The sequence below is a fragment of the Borostomias antarcticus genome (assembly GCF_949987555.1).
Source record: "Borostomias antarcticus genome assembly, chromosome: 28".
Taxonomy (NCBI): domain Eukaryota; kingdom Metazoa; phylum Chordata; class Actinopteri; order Stomiiformes; family Stomiidae; genus Borostomias; species Borostomias antarcticus.
The window spans coordinates 3,843,897-3,859,309 of record NC_140261.1 but is presented as its reverse complement, the minus strand read 5'-3'; the positions used below and the strand labels follow the sequence as shown (position 1 = coordinate 3,859,309).

Genomic DNA, 15,413 nt, shown 5'->3' with positions numbered 1-15,413 from the left:
AGGCCATTGCAATAGACCATGCGTGATTAGAAAGGCAATACAACCACACTGATGGGAATGAGGTCCCCAAGTGCTGTCCTTCAAATGCTTACCTCTTTCTATATTCTGTTTTAAATGACCAGCATGAATCATTTGATTTGATAGCCCCGTGATCGTATCTGGAGTTTAACTAGATTAAGCTGTATCTGTTTAGTCCGATAACAAAGGATGTTGATGAGATATACAGACCCAGTGGTACATTGTTTTCTCCCTCTCTGAGCAAAAACATGTTTTCTGTGCCCTACAAAATCATCTTGAAGGTGTGTGGGTGGATGGTAGGTAGAACGAAGCAGTATTAATACACTACAGTCTAGCGAGAAGAATAACAAGCTATCAGTGAAACACCACCGAGGTATAATTTGACCTCATCAGCTAGTGAGTACATATAGTGGCTGCTGGTGTGACAACATGGCAGTGAGGATATCTACAAAGTGACTATGTCCAGTTCTTGAAGGGAAATATGTCACTCCCTGTAAAATGTACATTAAAAACAATAATTTACCTCAGTAAATTCAGATGCCAGGTAGTTTTCAATTGTATCTTTAGTCATCCATTTTGTAGCTCCAAATTCCACATCCACGACTTACGGCTGAGCAGAGAATAAACTCCCAGTGAAACGTCTTGCAGACAGACTTAATATATCTTTGATAGGTCTTTGTAACCAAGGTCTCTCCTCTCCTGCAGATTGTTGGAGAAGGCTAAACATTTCTGTCTAAACATAGTGCCTGTCCCAGTTTGGCATTGATTTTACCATGTGCTTTGTGTAGCAGCCACAGTACACCAATAAGCAATAGACAGTTCACATTATTGCAAGGGTCATGAGTGTGTCAAGGCTTGTCTGATGTGAGATTAGTCATGGCAACACTACAGTGGCATAGTAATCATAACCGGAGTGAGGGTCAGTCTTCGTGTTACTCGTTGACTTTCTAGATGACTACAAGCTGAATCATGTATCGATTACACTATTAAAATTGATTTTCTCAAAATATACTGGAGGCCCCTGCACTTTACGAAGCCTTGTAACTCTCTCTCTGCGCTCCGAGATCATTAATGATATTTTATATGTAATCACCAGGAAACCATTATTGAAAATCATTTTCACTGTAGTGCCAAAGCAAAATTATAATAGGGCATAATTTCCAGGTCAGAAATCTCACAACTGTTTGACTCTCAGTCTAGGAAATAGTTGTAACAGGTGATGGAGTGGCAGCAGACATTATTTCATTTCAAACCTTCATTTATACTCGTAAAGCACTGAGGTTTCTCTCATTTACAGTGTTGACGAGTTCACACAAACACAAATAACAGAACAAATGCAATATACAATTATTATTATTATTATTATTATTATTAAAAACAGTCACAGGTCGAAGTACAAATGTCAAAAGCCATGGATTTAAACTCTGCGACTGAAGGAAGTACCTCAAGCTTTAGAGACTGTTGTAAAGTATTCCAGGTATAAGGAGCATCATGGGAAAAAGCAGCCCTTCCAAGTTCAGAATGCACTCGAGGAACCCTGAAAACAAGCTGATCGTTTGATCGGGTCTAGTAGGTACCAAGGCTCCAGTCCAACAGAGACGAGATGTATGGTGGAAGTTTACCAATAATGGCTTTGAAAATAAACAAATACCAGTGATAGTTACACTTTAAAAAGAGAGAAGACCGGCCTACCTTATCATAAAGAACACAGTGGTGGGTGTCATAACTATCACACGTAATAAATCTTAGGGCGAAATGGTAGAGTCTAGGGTTTCAGGATAGTTACAGAAGCATGTCTATAGATTGTGTCACCATAATCTAATACTGATAAGAAGACCGCTTGAACAAATTTCTTCCTGCTGAACATAGAAAAGCTAGAATGGTTTCTGTACAGGAAGCCAATTTTCTGCCGCAGCTTAGAGGTTAGACTGTCTACAAGAAACTTGAGTTTATCATCCAACCACAAACCAAGATATTTGTACTCAGTGACTCTCTCAATACGCGAGCCATTAGCCGTTAATAAATGGAGCCTATCATAATCAGTAATACTGGCTCTAGAAAACAAACTTAGATTTGCTAGGATTAAGGACTACTTTCAGATTGGTGAGTTTCTTGCAGCACATTAAAATAAAGCTGCAGGTTCTCATTGGCTTCCTGAACAGTATCCGCAATACAATAGACAACTGTATCATCAGCATAAAGATGAGCATGACAGCCAGTTAGTGCAGAGACAATATCATTAATATAGATGGTGAAAAGGACAGGACCCAACACTGAGCCTTGGGGCACACCTTTAGCTAGAGACAAGAAATCAGATCGAATGTTACCCAATTTCACACACTGACACCTTGGCGACAGATAGTCCTGAAACCAATCACAAGCACCTCTATCCAAACCAATACTAGATAGTCTATTTAAAAGTATGTAGTGATCGACTGTATCAAATGCTTTTGAAAGATCTACAAAGAGGGCAGCACAGTGTCTCTTGTCTAATGCCGAGATGATGTCATTAGTATCAAGAGTAACAGCAGAAATGGTGCTGTGATTAGCTCTGAATCCAGATTGGTGAGTGCTTAAAACTGAGTGACCTGAAAGAAAAGATTTCAATTGGTTATTTACCAAGGTCTCCAGAACTTTGGCTAAGCATGGTAATATGGAGATAGGACAATATTTATCCATCTTATCCCTATCACCCCCTTTGTGCAATGGGACCACCAGGGCAGATTTCCAAACCTGAGGAACTATACCTGACGCAATGGAGAGATTAGAAATGCAATGACAACGGCTCACTAATGACTGGGGCTGCCAGTTTTATAAAAAAAACTATCTAGATTGTCCTCACCAGCACTTAGGGTCTATGGATTGCAAGATTCCTAACGTTTCACTAGGTGTAAAAGGCTGAAAGTAGAAATGAGAGACACGATCCAAATGGGGAATGCAACCAGAATCAGTATCCAAGGGAGCCAGCCCAGTATACAACCTATCAAATAAGTGCCCAGCCTCAGTAAAGCCCATGAAAGCCCCAAAAACCATGGGGCAATTCTATCTTTAATCCTAGTCTGTTTAGAAGGGGCGTGTTTATCTACAAAGTGATTGAATGTTTTTACAAAAGAGTCAAGGACAACTTACATGTCATCAGACTCAACTGAGCATAAACTATTATATAATGTCATCCAAAAAGGCTTGAGCATTAAATAATTTAAGATTTCTCCTCAAAACAATATGTGCCCGTGTTTTCACCAACTTTGTAGTTCTAACGCAAGCCATAAGGTCACTTATACCCAATTCAAGAACACCACAAGGAGAAATTCTGTCACGTCTGATTGAATCAATAAGAGCAGATTTAGCATCATTTTTAGGATTCGGCCTAGTAGTCTCAGTGACCAATTGAGAAAGGCCCAGATTACCACTCACTTCCTTCAGGTAACCAGAAGCAACAATCCACCAGTCCAGATTAAAACAAGTGCACAGTAAACATGTTGTCCCCCACCCATGAGGCATATTCCTTTGTGGCAATGATGGAATGGAAAGACGGAATTTCTTTTTGAATTAATATGATACACTTAGTAGATAGATAGATACTCTATGAGACCCCTAACATGTAAAACAATGGGTAAACAAGCCAGGAATCTTTTCTTTTATCTAAACTCTGGATTTGAAAAGTCCCTCAGTAGAATAGACTATACTTTTACTGAAATACATAGCATGTATGTGGTTGAAAACACTGGTCAAGCTAAAAAAAAAAATTAGCCCCTGGCTAGAATGGACTGTGCACTTACAGTTTTTTGTGTAGAAAGCAATGACGGATGAGTGCCGTTTTAATAGCCAACAAGTCCATGCACTTGTATGGTCAAAAGTCTGATAATGGATGTTGAAATACAGACATATCTGGCGCTACTAATGTCACATCATGTGTATCAATGATTGACTAAAGTAAGTTCTCTACAAACCAAGGTAGAGTGAATAAGAGGACAATAACGTCTCCATCTTGTGGGCAAACAAGTCCATGCACCTGTATGGTCTAAAGTCCTATAATGAATGTTGAAACACAGACATATCTAGCTCTACTAAACACCTCAAGCTCTACTCTCTGTGGATGTGTAAAGTACATGGTTTCCCGAGTAAACTTGTCTGAGACTATACTGAGACACCAAGCATAGTTTTTGATGTAAAAATCTAAATGTCTACTTGTCAAAGGAAAAATGTATTGGAAAGGCGCCCCTTTTGTGGTGGGTTCTGGTACTACGGGGGACTGACAGACTCACTCACTCAGTCATTCACTCACTCAGTCATTCACCCTAGAATCCCCCCCCCCCCCCTTCGGCTGTCGCCGGGTGGTGGACAATCACCCATCACTATCATCTCCGAATTTGAATACAAAAAGAGTATATCAGAGATTCTGTCAATAGCACTGACCTCAGCCTTGGGAGGCCTGTAGACACCAACCACAAACAATGAGCTACTACACCCCAGTTCAACCTTTAATACAAGCAGTTCAAAACACTTTGGAATAGTAATGGCATTTATGACAGAGACAGACAGGCAAGATTTTACATAAATAGCAACCCCACCAGCCCTGCCAACTCTATCGATTCTATATAAATTATATTGCTTCAGAGCTACAGAAGAGTCACTATCACATTTTTTTTGCCAGGACTCAGACAATACCAGGACATCATGGTCACCCTGAGAGACTAACATTTTCAGATGATCTAATTTATGTTTCTGAAGGATTAGAAATCTTATATTATGTGGAAAACATCAATGCTGAGTACCCACTTCACAGGATTCCTAGTCTGAGATAGATAATTCAGCAAAGCACACAGAAGAGGTAAGATTTCTCCACATAATACAGCTATGACAAGGGGCAGACGAGTGTTTCACTGAATAATGTATGATATGTTATTGATAAATGACTCGCCTACAAAGCAAGATCCAAAATATCTGTAGGGCATTCACAAAAAGATGGAACATAAAAATGGAAGACATTACTGTTATTAGAAAGAAAATAAGATCTGATGTGTGCGTCTGTCCATTGAAAAGAATCTCTGACAAAACAGAAGTTATTATTCACCAATGGTGGCTACAGTACATTACGGTCTGTAAGGAAATATAATGCTCACATGTTTTGAAAAAAAAAAACTCTCCTCTCCAACAAGCTCCACCTTTGTGGCACAAGAAGTCATAGGTATCATATCAAGAGTATCATAAATGTCTATACAATAAACACAACCCATAACCCTTTGGCAAGCTTCCTTTTTCCTCCTGTCCCTATTGAATTCATCATGACCAAGTTCCATACATAAGTCAGCTTTGACAATCTCTTCCATGGCCTGACACTGCTGAAGGAAAGAATGTGATGGATATACCTTTAAGCTGGGCAGAGAGCAACCGACCGTACCAGACAACGACCACAGGCAGTCCATCTGTCAACAACCACAACCAGACTCTGGACGAGCCCCACCTTCCAAGTCATCCCACAAACCAAAAATTAGAAATATCTATCACAGCTACAGGCAAGATATACCCTTTAAGGCTTTTACAGTGAGGAAACTAGATTTGTAACCATATGTGAGTCTATTGGTCCATCCATCAGACACGGGGAGTCAAATTGAAATCTGACATTTAGAGCCTCAATGCCTTTGCTGTAGCTGATATGAAGTACAAGAGTGACAAATAGTTTGTATAAGGCCCGCCCCCTGTCGTGAAGCCTCCGATAATATTTAGGCTTGAGACATACCATGACATTTGCGGAAAGGTCAGGTTTTATGTTCATTAAAGCTTGCTTTCTAGATATAGGCAGCACATGGGGATTATTGACATACAGTACAGTGGGCTTGTGCCAGCTCATGAATTCAACCTAATTTGTTTAGTCTTTGAATATCAGGGTGAGCTATAATTGAGCTATAATTAAGGGACCTCAAGGGTTAATTGGAACTCAAGGGGTTTTTAATCTGCCACACGGTGACACACACGAGTGGCAACACAGCACACATGCAACTTTCAGGGGATGCATTTTCCCATCCAACCTGTCCTCCTCCAGGGTAGCCAAGAGTAGTGGGCAGCCTCATTAGTGGCACCCAGGGACCAATACCTGGTCAGGGACAGGACTGAAGTGGATCTGTTGTTCTTTCATATTGACTTCTTGGGAGGAAAGCCTTGCAAACTCCGCACAGAAAGGCCCGTTATAATAAAGGCCCAATAAACACGGGAGACGTTCAGATCACGTCTTAATAACGTCCGTGGGTCCTGAACCCCGTGTGTTCGTCTGCTGGACCCCTCAATATTCACACGTCTGGCTTGGACCCCTCTAAGACGTCTGTGGACGTGCAGAACAGGTTCCAAATCTGAACGTCTAAAAGAAACTTTCAGTCTGGCTCCTAATTGGATGTCTTTGGACGTCCGAAAAAGACAAAAAAGACATCTAAAAGACATCTTCTAGACGTCTTTGCTCAGTGGGAAGCATGGGGAAGTCGTGACCTACAGTGAAACTATTTAACAAGGAAATGCACTTTGCGCTCGTTTACAAACCACTTATCCTTATTTGGCACACCGTTATAGCACCTGATTGGCTGGTTGCTGGCGCATCTCGATTTGATTGGTCCATCTTCCAATCAATCATTTAGCAGGCGGGTTCCATTATGAAAACGGAACTATTCTGTATTATTCACACGAACCGCGTTGATCAATTCTGTTTACGATCCCAGGTCGTTGCCGTCACATTGTATTTCTAGAATGGGCACTGTTGTTTTTGTTCTGTTTATAATCGTTGTCCTCGTCAGTGAACGATCAATTCTCTCGCTGGAGAATGGCCTGGCGTTGAGGCCGACCATGGGCTGGCTGCATTGGGAGAGATTCATGTGTAATATCGACTGTGACTCGGACCCTGATAACTGCATCAGGTACAGTAGCGGACAGCACTCTCAATAGGCTTCATCCAGAATTCATTCGCAGTACGAGAATCCAGGAGATTACCCACTCATTTAAACACCACTCATTTAAAAATTAACATTTCTGCCACGCAGACCCACTTCTTTAGTCAGAGTAGGCCTACAACTTTGTTAGTCACCACAAACCCTGCCTATACTGATTAGGTCTGCCATATAGGCCTAGAGGTTCTCCTTCTTCCAGAACATTTGAGTCAAAATTGAAGGTCTGGAATGGCAGTAAGATTCTGAACTCGAACCAACTGTTGTCCCTGTCCTGAACCAACTGTTGTCCCCTGTCCTGAACCAACTGTTGTCCCCTGTCCTGGACCAACTGTTGTCCCCTGTCCTGAACCAACTGTTGTCCCCTGTCCTGGACCAACTGTTGTCCCCTGTCCTGAACCAACTGTTGTCCCTGTCCTGAACCAACTGTTGTCCCCTGTCCTGAACCAACTGTTGTCCCCTGTCCTGGACCAACTGTTGTCCCCTGTCCTGAACCAACTGTTGTCCCCTGTCCTGAACCAACTGTTGTCCCCTGTCCTGAACCAACTGTTGTCCCCTGTCCTGAACCAACTGTTGTCCCCTGTCCTGAACCAACTGTTGTCCTCTGTCCTGAACCAACTGTTGTCCTCTGTCCTGAACCAACTGTTGTCCCCTGTCCTGAACCAACTGTTGTCCCCTGTCCTGAACCAACTGTTGTCCCTGTCCTGAACCAACTGTTGTCCCCTGTCCTGGCAGTGAGCGTCTCTACATGCAGATGGCAGATGTGATGGTGAAGGAAGGCTGGATGGATGCTGGCTACGAGTATGTCTGCATCGATGACTGCTGGTCCTCCCACCAGCGAAATGCCGAGGGACGCCTGCAGGCAGACCCCAAGAGGTTCCCAGGGGGCATTAAGAAACTGGCAGACTATGTAAGTGTGTACAACTGCATTTAGACATCTTTATAAAGTAAAGCACATCAGCTATGTGTGATGCCATGTCCAAGCACGGCATTGTTTTAGAGCACTCCATGGAAACGCCATCAAAAAAGTTTTGTTGTGCACCACTACCATCTACTGGTGGTAGTATGCTACTGCAGCTCAAGCCAACCTTTTCGCTATGACATTCCGCACAGGAGAGCATTATGTGTAAAAAACAAAAACAAATAAAAACATTTTCTTTGCTCCTATTTATGTTCCGAGGTCCATTCTAAAGGTCTGAAGTTCGGCATCTATGCAGACCTGGGCCTCAAGACGTGCGGAGGCTACCCGGGCAGTATCGGTTACTATGAGAAAGATGCTCAGACCTTCGCAGACTGGGAAGTGGATCTGCTCAAATTTGATGGCTGTTACATGTCACATACTTTACTGGGAGAGGGTGAGACACAGTGACAAAATTAATGTGTGAAGTTTTTGTTATGTTCAACGATTACACAGATCTGATAATAGGCCTATATTATGATATCCAATGTGGGTGAATAAATATCGGACACTGAAAGTGATTACCGAAATTAGGGTCTAACCCCAAGGTTCAAACAATGTTTATCCAGGCTACAGGAACATGTCAGTGGCTCTGAACAAAACTGGGAGAGGCATCCTGTACTCATGTGAGTGGCCGCTCTACGAGTGGCCATACAAGCAGGTAAGTGAGAAGGACCAAACAAGGCAGTAAATACCCGTCTTTACCTGTGAAATACACGCATAAGATCGCAAAGTAGTACTAGGAACTCGTATTGATCCCCCAGGGGTAAATTGCACAAATAACAAATAAAATATGGTTAATGAAGGCATTATTGATTTTTTTTTAATTTAAAAAAAGCTATTTTATCATTGCAGCCCAACTACACGGCCATACGGGAGACGTGTAATCATTGGCGTAACTTTGCGGACGTGTTCGACTCCTGGGACAGTGTGAAGAGTATACTGGACTGGTCAGCCACCCATCAGAGCACCATCCTCCCCTCGGCCGGGCCCGGCGGCTGGAACGACCCCGACATGGTACTGTGACCTCACACCCTCCCTCCCTGCAAGTGCCCCACTGGAGACACATGACCTGATGAAGAAAGGATGACAATTATTAAAGTATCTTATCAACATAATGGCGTTACTAGGTCTCATGTAACTTGACTGCAAGTCCAGCCCATGGAAAATGAATTATCTTTACTTCCAAGATTATGAGAAAACATTGTGATTATGCGGTTGCCATCGAGTATGTATGTTGCATTTATAGAAATATTGAATATGTATATTTGTTGCTTTTATTTGAACAACTCTGCAGTCTGGTGATATTATGAAAAATATTGCTTTTCCATCAGCTGGTGATCGGCAACTTCGGTCTGAGTCACGCCCAACAGGAGTCTCAGATGGCCTTGTGGGCCATCATGGCCGCCCCTCTGCTGATGTCCAACGACCTGAGAGACATCTGCCCCAGGTCCAAGGAGCTGCTGCAGAACCGACGAGTCATCGCTATCAGCCAGGACCCGCTGGGGAGGCAGGGCTACCTTACCATCAAGGTAGGCTAAACAGTCATGACTACAGGATCCATTTCATGTGTATAGAAATAAACATGGCTGATATTTGTACAAAAACCTTTGACAGGTCAACAATTTTGACGTGTGGGAGAGGCCCTTGGCTGGAGGCAGGCTGGCTTTGGCTGTGTTGAACAGACAGGAGATCGGTGGTCCTCGGGGCGTCAACCTGGCTTCCCTGCCCAGCTGGAAGATCTGTAGCCCCCAATGTAACGTCACTCAGGTCCTGCCCACCTACAAGGAGTTGGGGGTCCAGACCCCTCACAGCCAGCTGGTAGTGCAGGTCAACCCCTCTGGAACAGCCTTGTTGACCATCAGCCCCATCAAGAGAGATCGTGATATGCAGTGGCTGAGCATGTCAGACAAACGGAAGAACCTAGTTCTGTAGTCGGTGCTGCTAAGTTAGCAATGCTTAATGTGTGCAAGTATACAAAACCATTGATTGGGAGTAATTTGTATGTCAGAATCTTTAGGGTACAGAAGGTTTAACATCATTATAGTATTATAATTTTACCATCCAAGATCTTTGTTGCGTCCCCATGAGACTGCATAAACAATCATTTTTGCTGCTATGCTGAAGTATTATGTCTGCAATATGCTGGAATAAAAGCTCATTTCAGAGGGAAAAATGAAATCATTTTCAAACAATGTCTATTCAAACCAGGGCCTTGAGTTGTGCAGCACTTGATTCAACATGCATTCCTCTAACAGGCTTGATTCAACAGGGACTTGTTTTGCAACTGAGCTCAGAGACAGGGAGAAATTACAGTCCATTCCACACCCCTGATACAAATATTTTCACAAATGTATTGATACTGAAAGGTATTAATCAACTGAAAAGATTAGACAAGAACACATCAGGAACATTTCAAATGATTTATTGAAAATGGTGACAACTTCAGCCAGTAGATCGGACCACAGCTTAGAACTGGATGACCTGGCCCTGGAAAAGAAAAAGAAACAAATGTCAGAGCTCATCGGTATCCACAAAGCAGCTTTAAAACCAGGCCACCTTTTTTTTTTTTTTTTTTTACTTTTGGTATGAGATGTTAAAGAGTATGAAGTCTTCAAATGGAGGACATACAATTACATCATTTCCAGATCAAACCTGTCTCACTACAGCACGGTGATAACCCCCATCAGTAACATTTCAAAACCAGTCATGTAAAACGGCATTAAAGTCAATCAATCTAATGAAAGCCACAAGATGAATTCCACACTAGGCGTTTAGATGAGCCTTATAGCCAGGCAACATCCATGTTTAAGATAATCAGCAGGGGGTTCATGCACATGTTGGGCAGCACCTCAAGCTTTGAACAACAAATGGCTTTGAAACATCCCTTAAGGTTAAACTGTTCCCACAAAGGCATTTGGCCGACTTACCTTTCTCTTCTTGTCACCTCCCAACTCGAAGTGTTTGCATCTTTTGATGGCCAGCATTCTCTTGGACCTGCAGTTTTGCTCCACACACTCCAGCCTCAAAACGATCTTCTTTGTGGTCTTGGCCTGGGAGAAAGGAACAGAAATGTTACCAACCCATCCACAACACACGCAGGGAATGGAACAGGCAATACTAGGGAGAGCACAAGGCAGACACTCACCTTTTTACGGAAGATAGGCTTGGTCTGTCCGCCATAACCAGACTGCTTTCTGTCGTATCTCCTCTTACCTGAAATAAAAGGGCATTTTTAATTAGAGGGCAGCGAACCGGTGCAGATTTAAACATCCAAAAGCCTGAAGGTGTCAGGTGAGCCGATGAGGCTGATCAGACCTACCCTGCGCATAGAGAGAATCCTTTCCCTTCTTGTACTGGGTCACTTTGTGGGGCTGGTGCTTCTTACACTTCTTGCAGTAGGTTCTGCGGGTCTTTGGTACATTGACCTAGGTTACAATGAGAAAGAAACCATGTTGGAGCAAGTGGGACGTGTATGCACAGTTAAAAATAACATAACACAGTTGGTTATTCAACCATGTGACAACAACTTTGTATGCACCTTTCATCCCGACCGCAGCTGACCTCATCAACAAGACCCGGGACTACCACCGATTTACATTATAGAATATTGTATTATTCATTGTTTAATTGCACCCTCAGACCAAAGCAAATTCATTGAGAATTTATTGATTTATCATTGAGAATAGATTGAAATCTACTTGGTAAACCCGTTTTTGAGTAACTAGCAAGTCACTGTAACGTTAACCAGCCAAGGATGTAGCTCAGACAAGCTTGGCTATAGTAAGAAGCCAGTTACAACAGATCAGACCAAAATATCTGCATATATATATATATATATCTTTCCACAATGGCCAATGTTTGGAGCCACTGTTTTACTAATTACTTGTATGTGCCCAGATCCAAGGGCCTCGTGTGGCATGCAAATACCAGGCAGATGGCTAGTGAGCTAACCAAGCTAGATTAACATTGATGTACACTAATTTAATATGCCATTTTCTACAGACGTACTATCAACATTGGTGTCGACGTGTCAATATTAGTCAATATTAGTCCGCCGCGAATCCCAGTAATGCAGGAGGAAGGCCATTCTGGATACGGCCACCGTAGTTAACAATTCTATTGAATTAAAACCGGGATAACAATACTCAAAATCACAAATAATAGCATGTAAAGGTTCTTGGGATTAATGTTAATACGTGGTGATCAACGAGAAATAACATAATCACTTCTGCGAAGGAGATGGAAGTTGATTTAAAAAAATTATTGGTGGTTGAATTTCTTACCATGGCTGCGACCCGATGCAGACCAAAAGAGGAAGGAAGAACGCGGAAGCGTCCTCTAATAAAGACAGTCTGGAGTAGCCGGGCTTTTTATAAACACTGCCACCGTGTGGCTGGTCATCGGGGGAGGACCTGTGAATTGAGAGAATTCAGGGAGGAAATAAATCTGGAGGACCATGAAGCGAAAATGAGTGGGGGGGGGGGGCATTTCAAGATTCAAGATAAGTTTATTGCCATTACGGCTACACAAATTAGGAATTTGTTTAGGAATGTGTCGATGGTGCATACACTGATGGAGACAAGATGAAACAGGGTGCTAGGGTGAGAGAACATGGAGGAGAATGTGCATGTGTGTGAGTGTGCATGTGTTTGCAGCCCAAAGTGCTTCATAACAGTGAAGATGAAATGAGCATTGTTTTAAATCAGGACAAACAAAATCTGACCTGCTTTATGCATTTATTGCAAATAAAACAAAAAATAGATTAGATTAGACTTTATTGTCCCACAAGGGGAAATTTGTTTTCACAGGACTGCAGGACATGGCACAATACATCTAACAACGAACCACATTTTTACATAGACACCATAGGTGGACATTACATAGACATTGACAGTACAGTACAGTAAGACACCACCGCCCATGGACAGACACTACTAAGTTACAACCATGAACAGACCTCCTTCAGAGTGGTCTGCTGTTCAGGGCAGCGATGGCTGTAGGGATCAGGCTCTTCCCAAAGCGGGCCCTCCTACACTTGAATGTCCTGTATCTGCGTCCAGAGGGTAGTGGGGTGAGGAGGTGGTTGAGTGGGTGAGTGAGGTCCTGTTCTGTTGTGGATGCTATGCGGGTGATGGCTATGTTGTTCAGTTCTGAGGCGATGGTGGTGACGCGTGTGAGTTTGGCCCGGTTGGTGACTGACAGCATGTTGAAGAAGCAGGTGGAGCAGTACAGAAGGATGGGCTGAATGATACTCTGGTACAGGAGCAGAAGCAAATGGGGGGCAAAATACAAACAAAGAATACACTATTACTTACAAATAATCGTGCTGAAGCAGCTGCGGTGGAAAAATTACAATTATTTTATTAACAATAGGCCTAGTAGCCTAATAATAATGAATTAGGGTAAAGGTGAAATGAATAGGTAAGAGTTCTTAAAATGATGTATAAATATAATTTAATGCCTTGGCCATATTGTCATTTGGATATTTCCACTTAGGACCTAGGTAGCTATCTGATATAAGCAACCCTCATAAGCTGTAACAAGGAAGATACGAATGATGCCTCTACCACTGTAAAGTGCTGTTGACGCGCAGCCATGATAACCGTTGTGGTTTGTGTTTCCTGTTTCCGTTGGAGTGAGGGGAGAGCGTCCCTAAAGGTTTTTACACCCTAATCAAGGGAACTACATTCGGCTGTGAGGGGACCTCAAAACGGAGTGCACTCGGTGACTGAGTGCGAGTGGGGAGGGACTGGATTCGGAAAGGGCCTCAGTCACTGTACATACATTGCAGTCTGACTCTGTGAGAGTGAAAAACGACCTAGATAATGACTTTACCTAAGAAGTGTAAACCGGGCTTCCAAAAGAGAAAAGAAATAAAGGGAGATGAGGGAAAACAACAATTAACACATTTCTTTAAAAAGAAAGGTGAGTCCTGAGTTGTGGTATGAACTGTTCATTAGTGACCTACACTAATAACCACAGAAACTGATTTCCAGACTAAGCCTTAGGCAGTGGCCCTACACAGTCTACCAACACTTGCTCAAATGGCTCACCCACCACTGGTATAGGACAAAGAGGGGCAGGCCGTATAACCTGATTTGGTTTCCCCGTCATTTGACATGTAGCCTATGACAGGTGCAACAAAATGTAACCACCTCAGACTTCAAAGCTGGCCAAAAGAAATGCTGAAGGATCCTATTATATGTCTTGGCCACTCCTAAATGACCAGCGAGAGGATGATCATGAGCCAGAGACAACACAAGGGGGCGATAAGGTGCAGGAATAACAATTTGACAGACGTCACCCCAATCACTCCCTGTATTCACATGAGCGGTCCATTTGCGCCTTAGAATGTTTTATTGTTTTGTACTGTCTTTTGTATGTCATTATTTAATGTCATTTCAATTCACAGCTATTTCAGTGGCATGACTAGCTTCCGTCCTACCAGTCCTGAACAGAAACAAGCCAGCCAGGCTGGACCCGGCCTGGTTGGTCAAGAACACTGGTTCTATTGGTTCTTCATCCTAGAGCCATGCAACTTGGTGGGAGTGATGTTGGGGGCTAGAACAAGTCTGTGTTATAGAGGCCACGCCCCCCCAATGCTGTTTGGTTCATTTTGGTCAATAACTTTGCTTTTAAAGGGGCCACAGCTACCAAACTGGGTTGGAGTGATGTAGAGGACCTATAGATCAAGTCCATGCTATAGAGGTCACATCCCCTCAATGCTCTTTTTGGAATATGTGAATAAACAACACCTAACATTGCCCTGTCTGCTTAGTTAATCTGACAGACTCTTATCTGCAGGCACAAATTTGTAGACTAACACAAAATTCAAACCATAGCAGCTGGTATGAGTGAACATAGCCAACGCGGAGGTTTGTACATTTTCTGAGATATTACTGCTCCCATAAGGACAACTGCTCCCATAAGGACAACCATTGTCTCTTATAAATACAACGTGTGCTCCCACAATAATGATGTTTCCACTTTCCACTCCATAACGTTCAGGGCTCCATGGTCTTCAATCCGCAATATGCGCTTGTTGTGTTCCTGGTGGGTCAGGGCAGTGGAAATGTCGTACTTTGTAGACCTTTTCAGTTCTGTTGACCTTTTGGGACGGTGAGCAAACTGATGTGGCTCAAGCGTGGGGGGGGGTGGTGTCTTTGATGTGGGACAGGACCAGTGTGACCTTTTTTTATTATACCTTTATTTAACCAGGTTAAAGACTCATTGAGATTAAAATCTCAATTTACAAGAGAATCTTTTACAAGAGAATCTTGGCCAAGAAAGGCAGCAACACAGTTTCCTGAAAAAAAGACATAAAGGTTACGATACACAACTAAACAAAGGTTACGTGTTGGAGCTTTTGTAATGTAATTTGTAATGTGTGCAAGTCTGCTGAATGCCTTGCCACATGTGGAATTGGAGTTGTGAAAGTTATCCTCTATTCTTAGGGTGCAGTTATCTTTTTATTATTCATAATAATGATTCTTTTTTTTATAGTG

The 15,413-nt window shown here is 42.7% G+C and overlaps 2 protein-coding genes across 2 annotated transcripts; one reads left to right on the top strand and one right to left on the bottom strand.

The window, feature by feature from the left end:
• The first annotated feature begins 6,672 nt into the window (after window positions 1–6,672).
• Window positions 6,673–10,066, top strand: gla (galactosidase, alpha). Its single transcript, XM_084459401.1, has 7 exons — window positions 6,673–6,920; window positions 7,683–7,857; window positions 8,128–8,302; window positions 8,475–8,566; window positions 8,761–8,922; window positions 9,240–9,437; window positions 9,523–10,066. Exons 1-7 carry the CDS (start codon window positions 6,754–6,756, stop codon window positions 9,838–9,840), a joined length of 1,287 nt encoding a protein of 428 aa, XP_084315527.1. The 5' UTR covers window positions 6,673–6,753; the 3' UTR covers window positions 9,841–10,066.
• Window positions 10,067–10,314: 248 nt separating this feature from the next.
• Window positions 10,315–12,216, bottom strand: rpl36a (ribosomal protein L36A). Its single transcript, XM_084459660.1, has 5 exons — window positions 12,192–12,216; window positions 11,228–11,333; window positions 11,054–11,121; window positions 10,836–10,958; window positions 10,315–10,395 (listed from the first exon to the last, which is right to left on the bottom strand). The coding sequence occupies exons 1-5, from the start codon at window positions 12,192–12,194 to the stop codon at window positions 10,375–10,377; spliced, it is 321 nt and encodes a 106-aa protein (XP_084315786.1). The 5' UTR covers window positions 12,195–12,216; the 3' UTR covers window positions 10,315–10,374.
• Between the last annotated feature and the right edge of the window lie 3,197 nt (window positions 12,217–15,413).

What these genes read in the sequence shown, in the direction of transcription:
- gla (XM_084459401.1), top strand. Translation starts at nt 6,754, where the DNA reads ATGGGCACTGTTGTTTTTGTTCTGTTTATAATCGTTGTCCTCGTCAGT. An exon ending in GCTGGAACGACCCCGACATG is followed by an intron (nt 8,923 to 9,239) that starts GTACTGTGACCT and finishes CTTTTCCATCAG; the next exon opens with CTGGTGATCGGCAACTTCGG. An exon ending in AGGGCTACCTTACCATCAAG is followed by an intron (nt 9,438 to 9,522) that starts GTAGGCTAAACA and finishes AACCTTTGACAG; the next exon opens with GTCAACAATTTTGACGTGTG.
- rpl36a (XM_084459660.1), bottom strand. An exon ending in AGCCTATCTTCCGTAAAAAG is followed by an intron (nt 10,959 to 11,053) that starts GTGAGTGTCTGC and finishes CCTTTCTCCCAG; the next exon opens with GCCAAGACCACAAAGAAGAT. An exon ending in GAGGTGACAAGAAGAGAAAG is followed by an intron (nt 10,396 to 10,835) that starts GTAAGTCGGCCA and finishes TTTCTTTTCCAG; the next exon opens with GGCCAGGTCATCCAGTTCTA.